General features: G+C 36.2%; 1 protein-coding gene across 1 annotated transcript in view; it reads right to left on the bottom strand.

The window, feature by feature from the left end:
- Positions 1-24,625, bottom strand: part of GRIK2 (glutamate ionotropic receptor kainate type subunit 2) — a 386,634-nt gene that overhangs the window by 3,108 nt on the left and 358,901 nt on the right. Inside the window, exon 15 of the mRNA XM_086745932.1 lies at positions 12,244-12,494. Coding sequence (XP_086602058.1) covers positions 12,244-12,494 — 251 coding nt within the window. The remainder of the gene's footprint in view (positions 1-12,243; positions 12,495-24,625) is intronic.

Genomic DNA, 24,625 nt, shown 5'->3' with positions numbered 1-24,625 from the left:
GGCTACACAGCATGACTTCTGCCATGGCCACTCATTAGCACTCTCTTTTAAAAATATTCCAGTGCACTGGGTTGACATCCAAGACAGAACTTATGACTTTCATTGTGTGAATGAGGTGGCTAAAATTTCTAATTGAATGGTCTGAGCTGTAATATGTCAGATCTTCATGCATAAGGTATCCTTGCTTAGCATTGTGTACAAAGCAGGAAACTGTACCTCCTTCTTGTCCAGTTATACTTTGAAAGAAAATACTCAATTCTGCTAGACTTTCTCTTTTTTCAAGAAAGTGCTATTGCTTAACATAAGAACTGCAGTTATGATTACGAATCTGAAATTAGCACTGAAATATTTCAAAAGGGAAAGATTTAATTTATTATTCCCTAATGGCTTACAAGCTAAATTTCTTAGGCTTGAAGATCTCAGCATTTTCACTCTGTGGGTCACCTAGCACATAACTCAGGAATTTCATGGGAATCTGTTAAGAAGTAAATGCTACAACAGTCAGTGTTACACCACCTCCAGCCATTATATGGCTCTCGCCTCAGGAATCAAAGACCTAACTAGGAACAAAACCCTTCTAAATTTAAAAATGGTGTATTAACACTTTCAAGATTGTATCCCTTGTCTTTTTTTTTTTGCCAAGACATCTAACAAAAGTGCCAAAACAGAGTGAAGATGCACCAATGCACCAAAACCTTTGCAAAGACCTGCAAACACTTACCAGAAGGTAAAAATTTTCAGGTAATATCAGAAAGAACAGGATTACAATCAATAGCCAAGAGATAAGAAGATACATGCACTTGATGCCAACATTCTGAAATATCCCAAAAATGAGATTTCAAGAAACTTGAGATTTTAAATTTTTGGCATATTTTATCTGCGAATTTCCCCTGGATCTGAAAACTCATTAAATGAGAAAAGTTGGTAAGACTAACAGTCTTAAAAAATGCAGTTAACACAATCTTGAGATAGTTATTTTATCTAGAAAATTTTTCCATTCTGTATTTTCAAGTTATTTCGTATAAATTAAGTCCACAGGAACTTACCTGCATATATTGTATTAAAAATAATATTGAATTACTTCATTTACTAAGTTTTTAATGTATGCTATGTATTTTAAAATATCAGATGTCTGAAAATAGTAAACAGTATTAGTTCCAAGACAGTACTATTTTTTTTTTGTAACTGAGCACTGAATAAGACAAATATTACATCTCTTGGGTTGGTTTTTTTTGTGGGTTCTTTTATTTTTCCAAATTTCACTCACTCAAGTATTTTTAAAAAGATTAATTTGAGGCTATATAAAAGTTTATGACCTGATTTTTCTGTAGGTTCTGTCTGAGAAACATAAGGAAGAGTTTCCCCACATACTGCAAAATCATATTCAAAAAATGTTTACAAAGGAATACTTTATGTTTCAGCTTTTTTTTTATAATAGAAATTCTTTTCTTGTCTCATTTCAATATCTCCATTTTCCATATGGTTAAGCTTTGTATTCTTTCACTATTACGATACAACTTTTGGAATAATAAGATGTGAAAAAAGGAAGCAGCTCTAGAATACCTTTTTTTTTTGTAACAGATAAATGACATTTTCAAATATGATTTTAGAAAATACAGTTCAATGTCTCAATCTTGATTTCTATTGACCACTCAGATTATTAGAGAAAAACAGTGAAATGCTTACAGGAATTATAGGCTATATTTTGAAACTGTTGTCCATCATGAAATTGAGCACTTTCAGTATATATTATAAGACTCTCTGCTTAATTCAAAGCATATAACCTTTTGCCCCAGACTTACCTTACACACTGCAGGCGTGTTACAAGAACATCAGTTATTATTGATTTTTCACCAACCCTTACAAAATCGTAAGTTGTCTTCCTAAATGTTAACAGAAAGTAAATGCTGCCTCCAAGTCATCTTAGATCTAATCAAATAGTAGAAGAGTTGAAAGAAGGCATACAGTTCTCTAAACAGTAGTGTAGTTAAGTGCAACTGGTTTGTTGCCACAAAACAATCACTATAAAATGTTAGAAAAAAAGAGCTGCCATTTTAAGTGGGGAGTTCAACTGTAAAAAAGAAAATTTTAATCAGAACTATAGTTCTTAACCTTTTAACACAAAGCAATTTTGAAAAAGATAATCTCCGTAAGAAGAGCAAAGAAGTAACTGATATATCTTTCATTTGCCACTGCTGACAGCTCATAAGTCATGTAGAATCAAGATAATAATTTTACAAAATGTTACCACTATTTACAAACTATTTAGACAGCTTGTGCATGGCTTTACTGCCTGATGAAAAAAAAATGTATCTTTGCATGTATGTATTAATATGAAAGCTAGACAATTTTTAAACTGTTTTCATTCCATTGCTTTATAGACATTTAGAAAGGTAATTAGAAATCATATTAGCATTTTTTAGACACAGAATTATAAGACCATCATCATAGATTTTGCTTTTAACAGCCTAAAAACAGTAACAGGAAGACAGGAATGACATTCCTACAGCACTTTTAAAATTCTGATTTAAGTGAATAATATTCAACATGTTTTAGTATAAAAATCTCCAATTGCTTGCTGGTTTATATTTTTTATCCTCTTTGATGAAGTTAATATAAAGTTGACTGTCAATACTCAATAAAAAAACTGTAAGATTTACTCAGAAGTTCCAGTATTGTGCATCAGATATTATTTGAAGCCTTGTCTAATTTTCTTAAAGCAGTAACGGTAGTAATCCTGCATCATCTTGTTATGTTATGGGTTAGTGTTCTAGCATTTAGTAAGATATATCAACCGAATTGTTTTTCATCTTGTTGAAGTTAGCTAGAATGAATGTACAGCCCTACCCTGACCCTCCCTCCTAATCAGTTTCTGCTTCCATATGCCACTACTCCAAAGATTTTGAATGTGTATATGGAAAACCTGTCAGTCTTAAATCCCCTAGACAGAAACATGAATCCTAGCAAAATGATGACTTAGGATCACAAAGAGATGACAATTAGTGGAATGAAAATAACCTCAGCATAAGATACATCATATTTCTTTGTAGTTGAAGCACTGCCATTTCAAAAGAAGTTAAAGCGTACTTCTAATGATCAGATTTTTAGGTTGCTTAGTTATATATCTTGTCTTAGACTAGGTTGTATGGATATATATGTACATACATTTATATCTATATACACATAATATGGTTACATTAAATATATCTTCCCACAGACTTTTCTGACGTAGTACATTTTAAATCCCTATCAAGTATAATGCATAAGTACACTGCAGATTAAGTTCACATCAATTAGGTGAATATATCACCAATATATTCTCGATTTCAGATTTAGCAACTGCTTTTTTGGTAGATGTAGAATGAGGAGCCATTTTAGGAAGTTATTTTCAGGCTAAAATGTGTAGATTCAAACAAAGACAATAATATCAAGCAAAATCAAAATCTTAATTCTGTAAATTAAGCTTTGCTTCCACCACAGTATCTACAAAGTCAAGACCAATATGGTTGTTCCAGACAGCTTGGTGAAGCATCAGGTGCTTCACCCTCTAATTAAATTGAATGCTGACTGTTTCAAGGACTTCTCTAGCTATTTCATGGAGAGGATCAAGAAGAATCTGATGGGACTGACCTTTCCTCTAACATAACAACATTGAAGTAATTGTCCATGGGTTATGCTCACTGAGTTTTAGAGTTATGTGATGACCTTAGACGACATACAGGATCTCACTGCCGGCCACCTCTAGCATAGATTGTTAGGGTCTCCCAGTGGGACAATAAGATTCCAGCTTGCCTTAAATAAATTATCAATTGATGTCCAAAATAACAATTCAGCCACTCTCAAATTCTAAAATTTATTTCCTGATGAAACAAAACGCACTCTGGTGGATGACAGAGACTTCTGAGTCCATTTAAAGTCTTCTGAAACTATTTAACCTGGTTTCCAGTCTTAGTGCAGCCTGACAACTACACTAGTTCCTGTGGCTGATGTGGAACTCCTATCAGTCCAGTAAGGTTTTTCAAACGTGTCTTTGTTTAGCTCTGCCAGCAGCCTTTCTGGCCATCGCACTGACCATTATGTTTTTCTGACTCACCTGTGGACCTAGGCTGGGGCAGATGGGATTGCACTTGTGTGGTTCCACTCTTTCCTCTCAGAGAAATCCCAGAGGATGGCATAGGGCAATTGCTCATCAGCCCCGAGGGCTCTCTTTCATGCAGGATTCCACAAGATTTCATCCTGTCATCTCTCCTTTCAACATGTATATGAGGCCACTGAGGAGATAATGAAATAATTTGGGCTGTGGTGTCATCAGCACGCAGATGATACACGGACCTATTCTCTTGTCAGACCAGGATGGTGCAGTCATTTTGCGCTTCCAGTACCTGGCTGAAATAGGGGTATGAATGGCAGCTTAATCCCAGGGAGATAGGTGCTATGCTGGACAAGTAAATGAAAGCATTCAGAAGATATTCTCTACCTTTTTTATTGAGTTCCACCTCTTGTGAAAGAGGCTTACAGTCTCAGGTTTCTCCAGGTTCCTAAGTCTGGTTCTGGGTTTTCAAATTGGATCGGTGGTAATAAGTACTATTTGTCACTTGTGTTTCCATCAGTGGCAAGAATTTCTACTGGTGTGAAGCTTGCCATACCAGTTTAGGTCTTGCAGAACATACTATTGCAGTTCCTGGACAATGCCTACAAATGACTCCCAGATGTTTAATAAGTGCCAACAGCAATTCATAGTACTTTAGGCATGTGGCTGCCACTGAGCAAATAAATAACAGAATATATGGTACTGCCTATTTAATTTAGAATTACATCCAATACAAGATTTTAAAGGTTCTATATGTTGCAATCACAGCTGTGCAAGGTATTTCTCTGCCTTTCAGTGGAGATTATCCTGATTGCACTGAAATCAGTCACGTGAGATCTTGCACTCTCAGCCACTGGATGTAAAAGTTCATTCTCCTGTTAAATCATTTTTGATCCTAGATCTAAATTCATTCTCTGTTCATCCACGGAAGGTCAGGTTTGCTGATCTTCAGGCATTGTGAAAGGAAGTGATGATGATATGTAATTAATCCTTTGGAGTATGAATCTATCTAGATAAAAATATTGTATATAACACCATATAGTTTAATTTGAAAATAAATTGTCCATCTTACAGAGACATTTTAGAAAGTAAATGCAACTTTTCTTACCTGAGTTTAGGTGTATCTAAACAGTTATTTTTAAAGTTTGCTGAGCTAAAGTCCACTGTACATTATTCACTGTAAAAATTTATACTAGTTTTATAGTTCAGTGTGATAGTATAAACTTAATACAACATTTGGCATGGCCTCAAATCATATTGAACAGAGAGAGACTATTTGTATTAATTTAATGCCAACAGTTTCTACTGTTTTGGAAACACTAACTACTATAGTCATATTGCACTACATAATATGAAAATGGTTATCATCCGTTTCACTATAATTACATGTTTTCATCTGGCAGTCTAGGATATTTTCTCAATCTAAAAAGCAGCTGGAAGGGCTTGTTGTCACTTTGCAGGCTTATACAAAACTCAAAGTAATCTAAATCAAATGAACTAAACTGTGTTGGCTACTACACTTAGCTATAGCATAGCTGATTAATTCAAAATGCAAAGATTAATATATATATAAAAATATTTGTATATGCGACATGTTAAAGTAATATTTAGGGGAAGACACTGAAAAATTATTGTAAATACATTAATGTTTTATGATCTGACATTTTTTTCCTTGAGAATGAAGAAAGGTTTGTTTTTTTTTTTTCAGAGAAGCCAATAATTACATAATGTGAATGTTACTTCTTTCTACTGATGACTGAAAGTGAAATATACTTACTATAAAAGACATGTTGAGGTTTACAATAAAAATTTTATACAATTTTAAATTCTTGTCAAACATAAAATATTCCACAACTCAGACCTGTAATTTAAGCCCTGAACTTTGAGTGAATATCTACTAAGCGACAATGAGCCTCCTGAAATCATATTCCTACACTGTACTTGTGCAATTGTCAGCTTTGCATACATTTCTAATCTTTCTGTTCTTTGTTTCTTGAATGATACAAATTAAGAAATTAAAAGTACCTCAAAAGCAAAGTCCATTACCAAATAGATGTTGGTAGAGCTGCAATCAAAAATCAAAATAGAATTCTTGGTTTTAATGTTTTATTGTTTGTAAATTATTTTTAAAATGCCACAGTCATTCAATATAGTTTATTCCACTTTTTCAATTTTTGTCTTTCCATATCTTTTTTTTGTGTGTGAAAGGTGGAGATTTTTGTAGGTTTGATTTTGGTTTGGGGGGGTTTTGTTTTGTTTTCCTTTGTTCTTTTTTGTAACAATTCCTTCCATTAGAAAATATCCTCTAATATGTACTTAGGTGGTTTCCAAGAGGGCATTTAATTATAATTAATACCTCAACTTCAATTATCTTTACACTTACACACATACAAATTAGCCATACAAGTCTATATATCCACATACAGTGCTCAAGGGAGTACAGGATGATAGAAGTTCCCAAATTTCCAACTTCGTATCAGCAGAATGCAATGTGCTAAAGTTGGAAAAAACATTTCCTCTTATGAGCTGTCACAGCTGCTGCTGGTTTTCCCAGCCAACATTAAAAATTCTGAGGTTACTTCGTTACAAAATGTGACATGACAATACAGACTACATCACTGACTGTACGTTGTATAAAAGTTACTTGGCATATAAATCCCAAAGCTTTTACTTTGATTTACCATGAATGTCCACATTCATTTGTTTATTGTAGCCCGAGGAACAGGCTTTTCAACTTTAAAATCTTTTGAACTTACTTCCCCCTGGAAAGGAACAAAAAAAAATCTCTAGTCTGGGGTTTACTTTGGGGTTGTTCCAAAAATATTATAAATTACTGTCCCAAATATCAAAAGCTTTTGATATTCAACTATTAGGAATATTCTCTGAACTCAAATAACACTGACATAATGGCAAGTTTTGATAAAGTAATCAAAAAGACTTTAATTAAAACTGATTCAGTAAAATTTGGGGAAAAAATCCAGTAAAAAAATTTCTGGCAAAGTAAGAAGGGATTCTAAAAATGTTTTCATTTTTCATATGAAATTATTATGGGAATTTTGTTTTGCACTACTGTTAAGATAATACCTAAAAGAAAGATGGAAATATTGACTTTTCACATACTTCTGATAAAGAAGTATCCGCAATATTTCAGTACTGATTAACTTCTTCCTGTAATACGATACCATTTAGGACAAGTTGCATGTATGCACTTTGCTTACTTCAATTCTAAAAAGAAGCAATCTAAGATATAATGAATTAAATCAAGAACAGTTAACTGTATTTGACAGAAGCACAATCAGGATGTCATGTCAATTGTATACAGTTAGAGCACAACAGATTTTCAGCCTAGCAGTCCTTGGCCCCTCCTTGCCTCTGGAGAAGGGTGTGGGTCCACTATGTTAATAAAACCAGGTTTCAAGATAACTTCTCAAGATAATGCCACCTTCTCCAAATAAACCATAAGATAGGTACAAGGACAACCATTTGCAATGGTGACAACAAGCAATATTCTATACATTCTTGACACTGCTTTAAGCAATACTTTGAATTTCATCCTAAAGTTTTCAGCAGTGCACATGTATTTTCTACCACACAGCTGACATTTATGGTAATATCTAATTACTGTCTGAAGGTGGTATCAAACTAGAAATAAACTTAGAGAAGATTTAAAAAAAAAATTAAAACCCAAAGGAAAAGTCAATAAATTCTCAAACTGAGAATCATCAGCATATTATTCTAAATATTAAGGTCTTCTAGGTCAATGTTTTCCCTGGCCCTTATAATAATAATATGAGCTATACAAAACTAAATGTATGAAATGGACATAAACCCATAATACATTGAAGCAGATCAACTTAAAAAAAAAGGACATAGTGATTGTTTTAAATGGCTTCTGTTTCTAACATTGCTTATTCACTGCCCTCTGAGTGCCTGTTAAAATCAGGCAGCAGGTCATTCACCAGCAAAAGCAATTATAAAATGCAAATGACTAAACATTTATTGTCAAGATTGGCTAAATAAAAAAGATCTGCTTTATAACATGTTTCCAAGCAGATGACATAATTAGATGTTTGTATTACCAAAAAAAACCAGGAAATAATACAAGACTTTAGCATTTTTTAGAAAGGCTTCAATTAAAAAATAGGTGAGCATTGTGACATAAATTCTACTAAAATGTAACAATTAAATTTCCCTCTGAGAAATTAGAAGGCACCATCTTGTGGTTTCTCTGCAGGAATGCAGTCAGGACAGCCTCCGACCTACCATTTCCTCCTGCCCCTTCCTGATGTGTCAACTGGAATGTCAAAATTTTAACACAGGCAAAAACAATTCTTTGTCATTCTCAGTACTCTCTCTGAAAAAAAAAATCAATGAGACTATGTGCTAAGTAGGACTAGATGAGTTATTTAGCTCAAAATACACCCCAGCTTATCACATTACTCAAATGTGTGTTTGAGGTAGATAACAAGTTTAGAATTGCTGGCAACTATAGCAAAACCACACTTAATTTCTAGTAAGGTTAAGATCAAATACTACCATAACCTAAAGTCTCTGTAGCTCAATAAAGCTGCATGAATTTTTGAGCTAGCTAAGATCAAAAAATTCTATTCCTTTTATCCTTACATAATCAAAATCAAAACATGGATTGTGCATTTTGCAGAAGATGTTTGAAATTTTGGTAAACAATTTATTTTGGGGAAGAGTCAACCAGTTAAGTTTGTGCCATCTTCAAAGACATAGTTAGTCTCATATAGAGGTCATAGTTCAGCAATCAGAATTTCTTGTTCAACAGAGTCTGCAGTTGTAAACAAAAAGCCGGTTTGTATGTAACACACATGTATATTAACAGCTACTGATGTCTGCTTTGGGTCCAGTCCTGCTAAATGCTCATTCATTGTGCCTTGTGAGATAAACTATCCAGGCTGATCTTTCTCATATCAACTGTGTAGCTAAGCAGTGAATTATTTACTATGGAAAGTTTAATTGTTTTTGTCTTATTTGGGAAATGTATGCAAAATATAAACCAGTATCAATGTAGTTACTGTTTTTATTGCTTTTATAACCAATTATAAATAAATAACTATTTCAGATACGCTAATTTAACTGATTTTTAGGTTATAATTTGATTGAATAACTCCAGAAATACTTTGTTGGTGTTGTTTTTTCAGTACACTCTAAGATTTAATCTAGTTTTTGTATTATAGGACGTCTAGTGAAACAAATAGGTAAGGTACACTGACATGTGTCTTATTTCACATTTTTTAAAGAACTTAACAGTTCAAAATTTAAAAAATGTACATCTGCTATTTTTTTTTTCACAAGCACACCTAGTTCTGACCTGCTGATGACTCAATGGGTTTTGAATGGCTATAAATGACAGCAGAATTTAATCCATATATTGTTCTTTTCACATTCATCAGATCTGTGTCTTCTAGAAAATACTTAGTACATTAGGATGCTCATTTTTCAAACAAACTAGCCATAATATCTGTCAGTGATTGACAGTCTAACTGTGACAACAACTAGGTTTATCTTTGCTTTTGAAAGGTGTCAATAAAGGAGGAATTTTTCTGTGTCTAGAAAGTGTTGTGGTGGCATGAATTTATATGTGGTATTCTGCTTATTGACATCTGTTTCCCAGAAAGACTACAGCTAGTGTCACATGTTTCCTTTGGATTTTTGAGCACATCAGAGGAGCATGATATTCTGAACCACTTTGGCTACAAGATGCAACAGTTTTTAGCAAATAACACAAGTTTGTCTACTGCTTTTCTGAGCTCAATTCCTTTCAAGATTTCACTCCTCCAACTAGGTTCACACCAACAAATGTCTCTGTTTATGTGTGCACTCCAGGAGTGGGGCGACAGTGAAAATGCTAAAAAAATATATCTAGATTACACACTTTAAATCTGCATTGCCTCCCCACTAGAAGTGCAATTGTGTATTTAGTAGACACTAAAAAGCAGATACAAATATTAATATGCCTACTTCTATCCCAGGATAGTCCATATATTCAGCAGCTGGAGTTATACGTGTCTCCTCTCTCCTCATGTCAAGGCAGAGTTATTTGCTTGGTGTACTAATCCCAGCAGAGGAGATGTAGAGACTGGAGACAGATGACATTACTGCTTATCTCCCCTTTGGCTGCTATTGCCTCTCCTAGGAAAAGGGATCTGCTACATTTGGAGTGGATGGCAGAAGACCTTCAGTGAATGTCTGTGGGTGCTGGGAGAAGAGTGGATGAGGGGATGTTGGGGTAGGCCATGTGTAGGGATGCTGGTATCAATTTCCTGTTAATTACATTCCATAAGTAAACTTCTACTGGAATTTTACTGTCCTCCTGACATCATGGTGTGTGGGTGTAGTGGGGAGAGAAGGGAAGGGAAGAGATTGGCAGCAAAGAAGAATGAGAGGAGAGAGACCTACCTCTTTCAACTGCTTCACTTTCACTCCTAACCTTTTAAAGTACCTCAATACTTGATGATCATGAGACCTTTCTGATACAAGTACTGTTAATAAGTGAAACACCTCCAATCATTGCTATCCTATCCATCATTAACAAACAAAAATTTTAAAAAGGCAATTTTAAAAAATAAACCAAAACAAAAAAAACCAAACCCACAAAAACAAAACCACAAAACCATAGGGCTTAGAGAAAAAAAGTCCGTAAGTAAGAAGTTTCTGTTGCTTCCTCACACAACTTCCAACATGCTGTTACTGTCACATAAGATAGGCATTCACACCCTGCAAAATACTGAACTCATGTTACAAGATTATTATGAAAACAGTCCTATTTTTCTAAGTGAGTGTTTGTTAAAAATACAGAAAAGCTAAACCAAATTATACTGATGTCCATATGAAATCCATATCCATCTTAGGAGTAGTTAAAAATTATGGAGACTTACATAGGTTACTTAAGAAACTGGGATCTTTTTCCTCACAAATTCATTTTAGAAACATAACATTCCAATAGTATGTTAACAGAAAGGAATGAGCCTGTAGTATCATAAAGAGGAGGATCTAAATGGTCGTTTAACAATTTAATAAAATGTACCCATGTTCAAACTGTGTTTAGGAACTTGTGACCTCATACTGCTTTTGTGTATATTAGGAAAAAAAAATCTTTAACAATATACTTATAATAGGGCACTTGTATACTAAAATGTTACCCCAAAAGAACTGAAAACAGATTATCAATTTTCTGAATAATAATTCAAGTTACAAAAATTCACCAGCAGCATCTGGAAAAATATCAATATAAATATAGGTGTTGGATTTACTACTGATTTTATTAAATTAAGTTACAAAATAGAAATATAAACATGACCACAAGTCACAAGCTCCTCAAAAGGAGAAGAAGGAAAAGAGAAAAAGACTTAGTAAAATCCAACAGCTTCTCTCAATTTTTAAAATTCAGAATTGTCACAGCAATAACATAAATGGTTTGAGTTTAAGTTTAAACATGGGCACATACATATAGAGAGATGTATTTATTTATTATGCAAAAACTGATAGTTCCAACTGAGAATTTCACAAGATATTACTAGTGTTGGCACAATTACAGTATTGTGGTTCTATAAATTGCAAGTACAAAACAAATTAACACCAGAATTTTCAAAACTGAGTAAGTTTGAAATTATAAGACATCATATCAGTAGTAAACCCACCAAAAAAAAAATCATGCTGATGTAATCTTTTCCAGATGCTACTTTGCAAGTATAAACTCTTGTAAAGAACATTTCTATAGACACATTTTTAAATTTTGACTTTGAGCTATAGACAGTTTGTCTTTTGAAAATCAGAATTATCTGTAGAAGATTAATTTGTTTCCAAATAGAGTCTCGGATTTCTTCTTCATCCATAAAATTAACTGCAGTGTACTTCCAGGAGTAAAAAGCTGTCTTTTTTCAGGCTTGAATAAGAGGAGAAATAGTCACTTGTCCTGAAATTTGGCTACAATTAAACACATTGAAAATAAATTAAAAGCTGTAAATGTAAAACTTTGGGTACTTTGCTGAGATCCTTTGTTACACAAGTACTGTACTATACAGTAAACAATCAGTATGCATCACCTACATTTTGCTATTAAATGCTTAAAGTGTTATTTAAATAGATCATAAATATAAACTAAAATAGGAAAAGAGAATATTTACCTTTTCCAACTGGGCATTTTTTTTTGATTTGTACAAAAACTCCCCCACTGCCACAAAGACGGAAAGCACCAATCCTGCTGCCAGCACAATGAAGATTCCTCCAATATTTTGAACTCCCAAAGCACTGGCCTCTTTACTTTCCTCCTCTGGGCAGCCATTGCCTCTCCACCATTTCTCTTTCATCATGTGGAGCTTGCCCTCCTCTTGCAGCTGAAGAATTGCTATAGTGATCTTGTCTCTATATGGAGAACCTAGAGAGACCACAGAGAACATATATTGCATGGGGTATATTTTAAGGAAGTTAGTTATCCTTGACAAGAATAAAATATTATAAAATGTCATAGGAAAAACTATATCCTCTACAACCATAATATTGTTTGGGAAAGCCATTTACATCTCACCATGGTCGCACTAGTCACATAAATACAAGCCCACACGTGTACACACATATAAATATATATATACAAAACTTGATCCAGCTGGTGTTGCCTGTAAGCCAGACAACTTGATGTAACAAGTCCTATCACACTTAGTCCCATGGTGTTACATATCTCCATGTACAACTATTATATACAGCCAAATAGCAATCATCTTTCAATTGCCATCAAGCTTTTAATTATGCTGCAGTAGATTTAGTCTAATATACATAAATCTACAGGCTGTTGCTTCATAGCTTGCTAGCCTAAAGCTAATCCAAGATCTGACATGTAACCAACACTTTATGCTATTATTTTATTAAAAGAAGAAACAACAATTTATGCTTCAGGATCAAGCCACAAGTGTCTTTATTTGACGGATTGTCAGGCACTTAAAATACCTTCCAAGCATGCACTTACTTATTGACAGTACCAGGTAGCAATGTATTCAGAAAGATAAGGTTAAGTGTGCTTGGATAACAGAGAATGTAAATTTTCATATTTTAATGTATTTCTCATAATTTGGTATTTTAAAATTACACAACAATTTAGTGGCTTTTGAACATTTCAATATTTCAAGGGGTAGTTCAAAGGGTAGTGTCATATCTTTGTATGTCATCTGCTCTTTTTTTCCTTATATAGTGTATAAGGACTTTTCAATGAGTATTTTAAAATCTACATTAATTAATTAATAATGTCAATGGAGAAAGCTTTTATTTTCTGAATGTTAAAGAGCAAATAACATCACTTACAAGTGATCTCTATGTTAAGATTTGCATAATGTTTAAGGAGAGAACAAAGCCGTCATGTTTTTTCTCCTCCTTCGAAAACAGGAGCAAAAGACTCTTCATTAAAGTAGTTAAGAAATTCCAGGAAAAAAGATTAGATGAAAAGGCATGGCATCCCCTCTTTCATCTGATATGAATGCAATTCTACAAAGAATCCCTCCACTTTTTATTTCTGTCATAATAATGCTACTTACTAGCTAAAATTTTTACAATGTTTCCTTTGTTTAAGTAATAAAATGCATTTTCATTAACTTGATACCTTTTAAAAAAAAATCCTTAGCATCCTTTAGAGAGATGCTGCCCATTTGACTAACTTTGACTAACATTTGATCAACTGTGAAGGAGCTAAGGAAATGCGTGTATAGGATATTTTATGCTCTTTCTACTCTTGGAAAACATATTTTCTTTTGGAATTTCATTCCATTTATTCTTTATTTCTTCAATTTCTTCTTACATATCTAGAGTTTATCAAGAGAATAAGGCCAATAGTAAAGAGTTGCTGTGCTAGCATAGAAATAAAACATAAAAAGGACCATTAATTGAAAACACTCTAGGCTTTTCCTTTATTCCAGAATAACAGGTGGGAAAAGCTGTCTTTAAAGTATTTACATTGCAAGAATATGTGCTTTTATCATCTATGTTTAGGAAAGAATAATATTCTGTACTAAGAGCTAAACTGTGTCTTCACAGGACTATAGGAGAAGCAGAAAGAAGGGGAAACAAACTCTCTTCTATCTCTTGTACATGCAGGGCCTTAAGTCACACTTCAGACCATCCTGATTATGGTGAAACTCTGCAAAGCCCTCTACTTCACACATTTCTTCAGTCAGATGGAAGAAGGAAAGTGACTGGTTCACAAGAGCCTGGGGAACTGTAATATGTACTACAATCTTTTGGGGATATTTTCAGTGTTACGCTGCCCATAAATATTTAACAACAACAACTTAAATAACATTAGATTCTGAGAAATAATTTTGGACCTAGTTTAAGCCATCTTCTGATCTAACAGGCTGCTAATTAAGTTAATTTGCATTTCAATTCCACACTTTCTGTTGGTCTAAATATAGGCAGTACCAACTATTCTTCATGTATTATTTGTGTATTCTAGGGACCAGATTAATACACATACAGTTCTAGTCCATTTGAAGCACTTAAAAATTAATTAACTGAGGAATTCATAGATAGAAATCATATAGCACAGGCTAATCCTATCTACAATTAGTTAAATTTACAAGGAAGGATTGCATGCATTAGAAGCATGCAGTTAATAGTGATTCAGTTCAACAGTATCACTTACAGTTGGTGATTTGCAAAATTTTGCACAAATAGTTATGGAGTGGACAGACTAGAGGGTCTTCGGTGTTTCTACTGCAATATTTGTATTTGTTATAGCTTATTATCTTGTCTTAAAAATTATAATTTTAAAAGTAAGAATTATTGTGTTCCTACTGCAGTATCTGTATTTACTATACCTTATTAGCTTGTTTTAAAAATGGTAATCTCACAAGTAAGGATCGAAGTGGCATGACCAGCATTGCATACTGCTCCATTAAATTAAACATTTAAAATTTTATACTCATGAAAAAAGCTAGCATTCAATACTGTAGTCCTATTTCTTAATTACTTAATTTAAATTCATTGATTCGCATTTTGCAACAAACAATGAGTACACCTAATAATCTGATATTTGCAAAAAAGGAATTTTTAATGCTGCTTATACTGATTCAAGTAGTTATTAAGAGAACAAAAGAAGCATAGCAACTATATTTCCTAAGGTATATTTGCTCCTAGATTATTTTCTGATAAAACCTGGATTGAAAGTCACAGCAATGGAAAATCCACCCAGAAGAATTTGAAGTGGCTAAAACTAACATGATTTGATGTGTGGATGACAAAGTTAGCACACAAATATAAGAGAAAATAAATAGAGAATATGGACAAGGCATCTAGATTATACTCTGGATGTTAAAAATGTTTTCAGAAATGAAAAACTTCAGAAAGAAAATGTAAACTATTTTTGACATTTACTGGTAATTTTCACTATCACTCCTATGACATGACTGAAAAATGAATCAAGCCCTTCCATGAGGTGTTGCAAGAAGAACACGTTCCATCTTTTACATTTTTTAAAAGCAGTATTTAAGAGAATTTACTGTTCAAGATAAAAAAAAAATAAAATGAAAACAGAAACTTTAAAACACCTAGACAATGTATATGAATGCATTTGCAAAATAAATACAGTATGAATAAAAGATAAAAGTAAAGTAATAAACTAGAAGAAAAAAAAAAAAGAAGAGAGAATAAAATTCTACCATGTGAAGAAATGTGAACATCACGTCTCAACCTTCAATTAAAAGATAAGCAGTTGAAAAAAATCTTACCACTCTGTGCATGGGGGAAGACTAGAAAGACTAGAAAAGGACAGACAGACATAGTGATATTTGAAACTTTATCCAAAAATCAGGGGAAAAGATGAGTATATAACCTTCCATTGAGTGCAGAGAGAGGGAGAAGTCCAGTGCAGAAATATCTGACTTTTTCTTACCTGTCTTTTCCTGGTTCCTACTGCTTTCAATTCTCTATCAACTGATAGAATCATAGAATCATAGAATGGTTAGGGTTGGAAGGGACCTTCAAAGGTCATCTAGTCCAACCCCCCTGCAAGGAGCAGGGACATCCCTGACTAGGTCAGGTTGCTCAGAGCCTCATCCAGCCTGGCCTTGAACGTTTCTAGAGATGGGGCCTCCACAACCTTTCTGGGCAACCTGTTCCAGTGTTCTATAACTCGCATCGTAAAAAATTTTTTCCTAATTTCTAATCTAAATCTACCCCCCTCTATTTTAAAACCATTACCTCTCGTCCTATCGCAACAGGCCCTACTAAACAGCCTTTCCCCATCTTTCTTGTAGGCCCCCTTGAGGTACTGGAAGACCGCTATCAGGTCTCCCCAGAGCCTCCTCTTCTCCAGGCTGAACAGCCCCAACTCTCTCAGCCTGTCCTCATAAGAGAGGTGCTCCAGCCCTTTTATCATCTTCGTGGCCCTCCTCTGGACCTTCTCCAACTGGTCCATGTCCTTCTTGTGTTGGGGGCTCCAGAACTGGACACAGTACTCCAGGTGGGGTCTCACCAGGGCAGAGTAGAGGGGGAGAATCACCTCCCTCGACCTGCTGGCCACGCTCCTCTTGATGCAGCCCAGGATGCGGTTGGCCTTCTGGGCCGCAAGGGCGCATTGCCTGCTCATGTTGAGCTTCTCATCCACCAGCACTCCCAAGTCCTTCTCCTCAGGGCTGCTCTCAATCCATTCCCCGCCCAGCCTGTATTTGTGCCTGGGATTGCCATGACCCAGGTGCAGGACCTTGCACTTGGCCTGGTTGAACTTCATGAGGTTGGCACGGGCCCACCTCTCCAGCCTGTCAAGGTCCCTCTGGATGGCATCCCTCCCTTCCAGTGTGTCGACGGCACCACACAACTTGGTGTCGTCGGCGAACTTGCTGAGGGTGCACTCTATCCCACTGTCCATGTCGCCGACAAAGATGTTGAACAGGGCCGGGCCCAGCACGGACCCCTGAGGGACACCACTCGTGACCGGTCTCCACCTGGACATTGAGCCGTTGACCACCACTCTCTGAGTGCGGCTATCCAGCCAACTCCTTATCCACCGAGTGGTCCGTCCATCAAACCCATGTCTCTCTAGTTTAGAGAGAAGGATGTCGTGCGGGACAGTGTCAAAAGCTTTGCACAGGTCCAGGTAGATGATGTCAGTTGCTCGTCCCTTGTCCACCGATGCCGTCACCCCGTCATAGAAGGCCACCAAATTGGTTAGGCACGATCTGCCCTTGGTGAAGCCATGTTGGCTGTCACCAGCCACCTCCTTGCTCTCTATGTGCCTTAGCATGGTTTCCAGGAGAATCTGCTCCATGACCTTGCCAGGCACAGAGGTGAGGCTGACCGGCCTGTAGTTACCTGGGTCTTCCTTATTCCCCTTTTTAAAAATTGGGGTTATGTTCCCTCTCTTCCAGTCATCGGGGACCTCACCAGACCGCCACGACTTCTCAAATATGATGGCCAGTGGCTTGGCAACTTCATCCGCCAGTTCCCTCAGGACCCGAGGATGGATCTCATCAGGACCCATGGACTTGTGCACCTTCAGGTTCCTTAGATGATCCCAAACCTGCTCTTTGAGTACAATGGGCGGTTCCTCATTCTCGCAGTCCCTGCTTGCACCTTCTACAGCTTGGGCGGTGGGACAGGAACTCTTGTCGGTGAAGACTGAGGCAAAAAAGTCATTGAGAACCTCAGCCTTCTCCATGTCCTGGGTAACCAGGACACCAGTTCCCTTCTGGAGGGGGCCTACATTTACCCTGGACTTTCTTTTGTCCCCTACGTACCTATAAAAGCTCTTCCTGTTACATTTTATATCCCTGGCCAGATTCAGTTCTGCCAGGGCTTTGGCCTTCCTTACCTTATCCCTGGCCACTCGCGCAGCCTCTTTGTAGTCCTCCCAGGCTACCTGTCCCCACTTCCACCCTCTATAGGTTTCCTTTTTCACTTTCAGTTGGTCCAAGAGCTCCTTGCTCATCCACGCCGGCCTCCTGGCCTTTTTGCCCGACTTGTTTTTCATCGGGATGCACCTCTGCTGAGCTTGGAGGAGGTGCTCCTTGAATATGGACCAACTTTCCTGGGCCCCTCTTCCCTCCAGGGCCGCCTCCCATGGCACTTGGCCCATCAGGTCCCTAAAGAGGCCGAAGTCCACCTTCCTGAAGTCTAGGGCAGAGAGCTTGCCATGATGAGCTATTCTGATGACAAATTGACACTGGAGGGCCTACAGAACGTAGTCTATATATTATCTGCTGTTTGCAGGAACAAGAATTTCTGCCAGAAGAAGAATTTTAAGACCTTCTGTTATATAGAGACTTACTGCCTTCCTACAACCAACAAACCCAATAAAGGATGCAATAATTTATTTTTACAGTTACCTGCTTATGAAAACTTAAAATTGAAATTTGCATAAAATTATGTTGTCTGAAGCATCTCCACAAAACTAAGGTAACAAAGTCTCAGAAATACTGCAGAAGTTATATATAGATAAGTTTTCTGCCCTGAAGTCTCAGTATATAAATATTTATGCATGTAATTATATGTTTAGTCATAAATTATGAACACATAAGCTTTATATATTGAAACTTCACTGCATACAGATTAGTATGTTGAAATCCTGCTGATCTGGCAGGTCTTGAAAAGGCTTCCTACTAGATTATAATTTAGTAAAATCTCCTGCCTGCTTACTCTTAGTCTGTTTCACTCGTTCTGTCAAATACAAAAGGAGTTGGAACATATTGAGACCTGTAGAACTGAAAGTACGCCCTAAGTAAGTAAAAAGGAACAGCGGCATTCCACTAACTCCTTCATTAAGAAAAAATTGAACAAGGAACTTTTCTGTTTCATTAGTCCAGGTGCATTTTACCAAAAGAAGTCTCTATGAATTGTCTGGTATTTTGAAAGTTGGTCCTCCTGGGACATAGTTACATGTTACTTTTGATTAGCTAGACAGAATAATCCATTCAGAACTACTGATAGCACCTTTTGTTCCTGTTTCTTTTTTTTCCTTTTGTTATCAAAAACCCCAAGACTATTCTACTTATCCTGCAATATTATTTCATACTCTATGTGCTTGGCCTAAGCGAAAGAGAAAGGTAGTTAGGAATACACCATCATATTCAGAATCTATGTACAAAATTTAGATCATCAAGAATTTCTTGTAGTACTGAAGTATTTATTGGAATGAGAAAGCCACATGTATCAGGAAAGACATCCCTTTAATATCTAGGTGTTGAAGCTGCATGTGACTAGTTCACATTGAAAAAGCAACCAATTCAAGTTCTAGTTTTAGTAGTTGAAAGGAAGAAGCATCAAACTCATCATGGAGGTGTTCTGATTTTTTTTTTTTTGTTTTAGGGTTTTGGGTTTTTTTTCAGCATGATCCCATTCCCATTGTGGTTGCACCAGATTGATCAATCTATCCTAAAGCTAGCTTGGGCACATATACATAAGCTGCAGTCACAATCTCACTCAGTGTAGGCATATCCGAAATTTCCATACGAATGCTGGCTAACACCATTTATGCTACCAGGGACAGGTAGAATCATTTAAGTATTGGCATATCAACATTTGTCTGTACCTATACCATAGCTTAGAACCCATCAAGAATCATAGACCAAATATTCTGCCACTAAATGGATTACATGCTTAGTTAAATCATATTTGAAAGTTTTCTTTGTTATATTGTTCTGTTATCTCTGTCCATCAGTTACAATGATGAAGCTTTCCTTTTGTTTTTACAAGACAAAATTTAGTCCAGGTCTTTGGAATGGACATTCCTTGCTAGGGAATAATTGGTGATACAATATGTGGAGTTCAGTTTCTCTTAAGTGTCATGCATACTGGAGTCGTAAGCATGACAGAAACAAGATGGAATGGATTTCATTTACATCTAATTGTGGACTAGATGTTTAGACTATGAGGAACTATGGAAAAACTACTTTCTACAGCCTCATGCATCACAGGGACTGAAACACCTTCCAGGAATCTGTACCATAGTCAGCACTTAATAATAAAGACTGCCAGCCACAGTTATAACATGCCATAGAAAAGAAATAGGCAGCTAAGAGGCACTGGATACAGGAGAAGCACTTACTTTAACTCTACAGAAATATTTTTTCTTTTAAAAGTCACAACCAGTTCTGCTTCCTAACTCCATTAACTCTGTCTAATTGAGATGGGAGGGAAGTGACAGAGGGAAGGGTCAACATAGCTTGGTTCATTCTTCCTATCTGTGGATTCAAAAGTCTCCAAGTAACACATGAAGAAAGAAGAGGGATTCTGTCAGTTCCCAGTCCCTGGCTCCACTTTCAAAATCAGTTCATTTTCACATAAGAGATCACTGAGTACTCTTTCTAGGTCATGGAGTAATGTCATTGCCATAGCTGGGGATTTGACAGATTAAAATTATTTGGCAATCATAGGAAGCAAGCAACACCCCACAGTGAAGAGAAGAGCAATAAATCAAAAGAAAATGCAACAGTTCCTGCAAACTTGACACAGGAATAGATCCTTCTTTATCCCAAAATCTCGATCTCAGTTTAATGCCAACTAAGTAGGCAAAGCTCACCAATTTAAAATAAAAAAAAAGAAAAAAAAAGAAAAAAAAGCCACTGGTGAAAATATATTCTCAGTAGCAAAATTAGACACTTAGGTAGGAAGTAGTAATTAGCCAGGTATTTTTAAGAGTGTAGAACAAACTTGAGATAATTGCATTACACCAGGAGATGGATGTGGATTCTCAATGTAGCTTTGATGACAGGCTTTCTTTGTAATGTTAAGTGAAACACTTTTTCCTGTTTCTTAGCTCTGTGCCCCATAGCAAATTTGTTGGTTTAGATTTATGAAATGTTCAGATATTACAGCATTCTCACCTCTAAGGTAGATATTAATTAATAGCAAAGCATCCCAGACACACAGAGTTTAAACACACTTCCCAAATATACTGGAAACAGTGCTATATTAGTAAATTTTGAGTGGACATAGATATTTTTTAATGTAGAAATGTGTGATAATCTTATTTTTGCTACCCCAAAGAATGTGTAACATTTATATACATTCCCTCTTCATTTATGATTAATGCATTAAAATATGGGATATATTTAAATATTAGTAAAATGTATACTTCTTGCTCCTCTACCAGCTGTCCTACTACTTCCTTATGGAATTTTAGACTTTTGGGCATGAACAAGCCCTTTTCAAAATTCTTTAAATACTCCACATATTGTGGACAATATTGGAAATAAATAATACAGTGGCAGGTCTAATATAAGAAATACTTGCAATTTTAATTTAGCTGTATTGCATATACATTAGATTTCCCATTCTTGTCTTTCTGATTAAATACATAACTTTGAATGTTACTGTTGTTTTCCACAGGATGGATCAGGATAAAGTATTTATCAGAATGAGTTAATGTTTCTGATGAAAGAAAATCAGTTTCCTGATTCTGATTCTTAACACCGACACTTCATGCAACATTAAGATTGTCATATTGTAATATTAGACATATTGAAAACATTAAATATTCATTAAGTTGCATTGCTACAATGGAAAATCCTCAGTAGATGTTTGCAGCAGCCTAAGCTATCCCATATCTAATTAAAACTGTGAGCATTCAAAACAAAATCCCAAACAAACCTGTTCACTATTCCTTTATACTTATACATTCACTTTTGAGCTACATGTATGGCTTGGAAAAGACAAGTTGCTGGTAAGAGGAGCAGTTTAAATTAGTATTGTTTTTGCTAAATGTAATCAAAACTTTTTCACAAGAGGTGTTTTCTCAAATTGTTTTCACTTCTCTCCAGTTGTAACCATTCCCAATTTATGCTAATTTCTGGTCCTTTCTTTAGAGAATCTTCATTTAAAAGTTCACATAGGTTTACAAAGCTGAAATGTAACCAAGAGGCATCACTTAGCTGAGATTTATTTCATATTAAGTTTCTTATAATTTTCCAGCTATAAGTGTGCAACATAATTGATATAAAAATTAGACGAATACATGTGAGATTTAAGACTACAATAGCTATTCATGAATTCTTCTGTTCATAAGTACTTACAGTTTTAGAACTGGGAAGATGACATCCTTGAATATATTCATGCGTAACTAGCTTAAAACATACCGATCCACCACAGTGAGTAAATTACAAAAATGCGTGAAAAACAGTTGCCTATAATTAATAATTTAAATAAGATATCATAATAAGAAGTTTAATAGTTAATCTACACCATTTTTCCCTATTTCTTTTTGTGGCACCAAGATAACCTGAACAGAATGAAGAAGGCCTTTTTTTTCTACGATTCTAAATACTCAGATCATTATTACAGTATTGTGTTAGACATGCATATTCTATTCTATTTTTTCTTTTGTTTTCTTTTTTCTTTTTTTTAAACACAGTTTAGATTTCTCAGTCCCTCCCTAAACTCTCATTGTAAACTGCTCTAAAACATGGCTCTTCAATTAAATACTTAATTAAAACAAATGAAGGTGAGATTTTTCATGGAGTCTTCATGCATTGTAATATCACAGACAATTTGAAAAGATCGTAATAATAATACACTGTTATCTCTCTACCCCTGTTTAACCATGCAAGTCCAGAACAGGAAGATATCTTTGCTGAAATTTTGCCACAGTTTAGCCCCACTCGCGCACAAGCTACACAGTTTTTCACTCGCTCTCCCCACTTTCCAAGAGAATGGGGGAGAGAGAATATAACAAAAGAGCTTGAGGTTTGAAACAAGGATAAGGAGAGACCACTGAAGTTACCATTATCAGCAAAACAGACTCAACTTGAGAAAAACTATTTCAATTCATTATTAATAAAACCAAAGCAGGATAAAGAGAAAACAAAACCAACTTCCCCCACTCTTCCTTCTTCCCAGGCTTAACTTCATTTCAATTATCTCTACCTCCTTCCCTGCCTCAAGCAGCACAGGGGGAATAGGGAATGGGGATTATGGTCAGTTCATCATAAGTCATTTTTGTCACTTCTTCTTCCTCAGGGTGAAGAACTCCTCATATTCATCCCCTGCTCCAGCGTGGGGTCCCTCCCACGGGCTACAGGTCTTCACAAACTGTTCCGGCACAGGTCGTTTTCCATGGAGTGCCATACCTCAGGAACAGGCTGCCCCACTGCAGGCCCTCGATGGGCCACAGCCTCCTTCAGGCATCCACCTGCTCAGGCAAGGGGTCCTCCACAGGCTGCAGGTGGATCTCTGCTCATCCATGGGCCTCCAGGGGCTGCAGGGACACAGCTGGCTTCACCATGGTGTTCACCACAGGCTGCAGGGGAATCTTGGCCAGGAGCAGCCATTCCTCCCCCTCCTTCTTCATTGACCTTGGCGTCTGCAGCCATTCCTCTCACAAAAAATTCTTCACAATCAGGCGCAGGCAGACGCTTCTCATGTTCTCTTCACGTCTCCTCACTTCTCTTCTCTCAACCGGGGCAGGCCCCATCGAGCCCAGACAGCCACGCAGCTGGAGGCTAGAGGGTGAGGGCTGCAAGGCCCACTAGGCTTGCACCTTCCCCTCTCTGCCCCCTGCTTCTGCTTCACTGCTATGTGTTTTTTTTTTTTTCCCTTTCTTAAATACATTATCACAAAGGCATTATCACTGTAACTAATTGGCTTGGCCAGCAGCAGGTGCTAGACCCGCCAAATCCACCAGACAAAGGGGAAACTTCTAGCAGATTCTTGCAGAAGCTGCCACTGTAGCTCCCCCACTATAGAAAACCAGCACAAACCTGTACTGAGAAAATCAGTGATATTATTTTTACCACAGCTAAAAGTATTTCATGTTTATACCATGGTTTTTTTCCATGCTTCTTGCGAATCTGTATCACTCATATAGGAATGGTTTGCAAACACAGCTTCCTTTGTGGGAAATCTTTGTCTAACAGTACCCAGCAATAAATAGCTGAATTAAGGAAGTCTAATGAAATGCTACATGCAGTTCTGCTGTAAGTGAAAATTTCAAGCAGGTATATCGAAAGACAGGAAAAGTGTAAGGTCATAACAAAAGTGTCCAGACCTGAAAACCCTGCACAACACCCCAATCCCCTTCCAAACGATAAGGCAAATTCTGAAAACAAGGAATGTCAGTGTTTTGCCGTTAGCTGTGTCATCATGGGTGAAGTATGAAGTGGCTTTGGGTATATCTAATTGCAATGCCATCTTAAATCCGGGCAATCTTCATTTAAGCTGTCAGAATTCCTACAAAGTCCATCAAAGTCTGATGATAGCAAGTTTTAGCTGCTACTCTTCTATTCAGTGATGTTCCATGTATTTCTAATCCTCCTGATAAATAAGAAAAGCTGACTCTTTGAGCTTTTCCATGCAGATTTCTGTTCCCCAATTTGATACAAAGGTTAAAGTGATTACAGAGGCAAGGCAGTCAGTTCTTCATTGATCTTTAGCAAAAGGAGGCATCAGCTAACTATGTGCATCATATATACAGTGAGAATAAGAAGCCTCAACTATTGAAAGAGTGCTTAAAAACATTGGCTTTCAGTGTTTCATTCACTGTGCTGTTTGTCTATTCAAAGCCATGATGCTAGTCTTTTCATTTATCCCAGCCAA

The sequence above is a fragment of the Chlamydotis macqueenii genome, chromosome 3 (genome assembly GCF_036417535.1).
Source record: "Chlamydotis macqueenii isolate bChlMac1 chromosome 3, bChlMac1.mat, whole genome shotgun sequence".
Lineage (NCBI taxonomy): Eukaryota > Metazoa > Chordata > Aves > Otidiformes > Otididae > Chlamydotis > Chlamydotis macqueenii.
The sequence above is the reverse complement of the archived record's forward strand: the minus strand, read 5'-3'. Positions and strand labels throughout refer to the sequence as shown.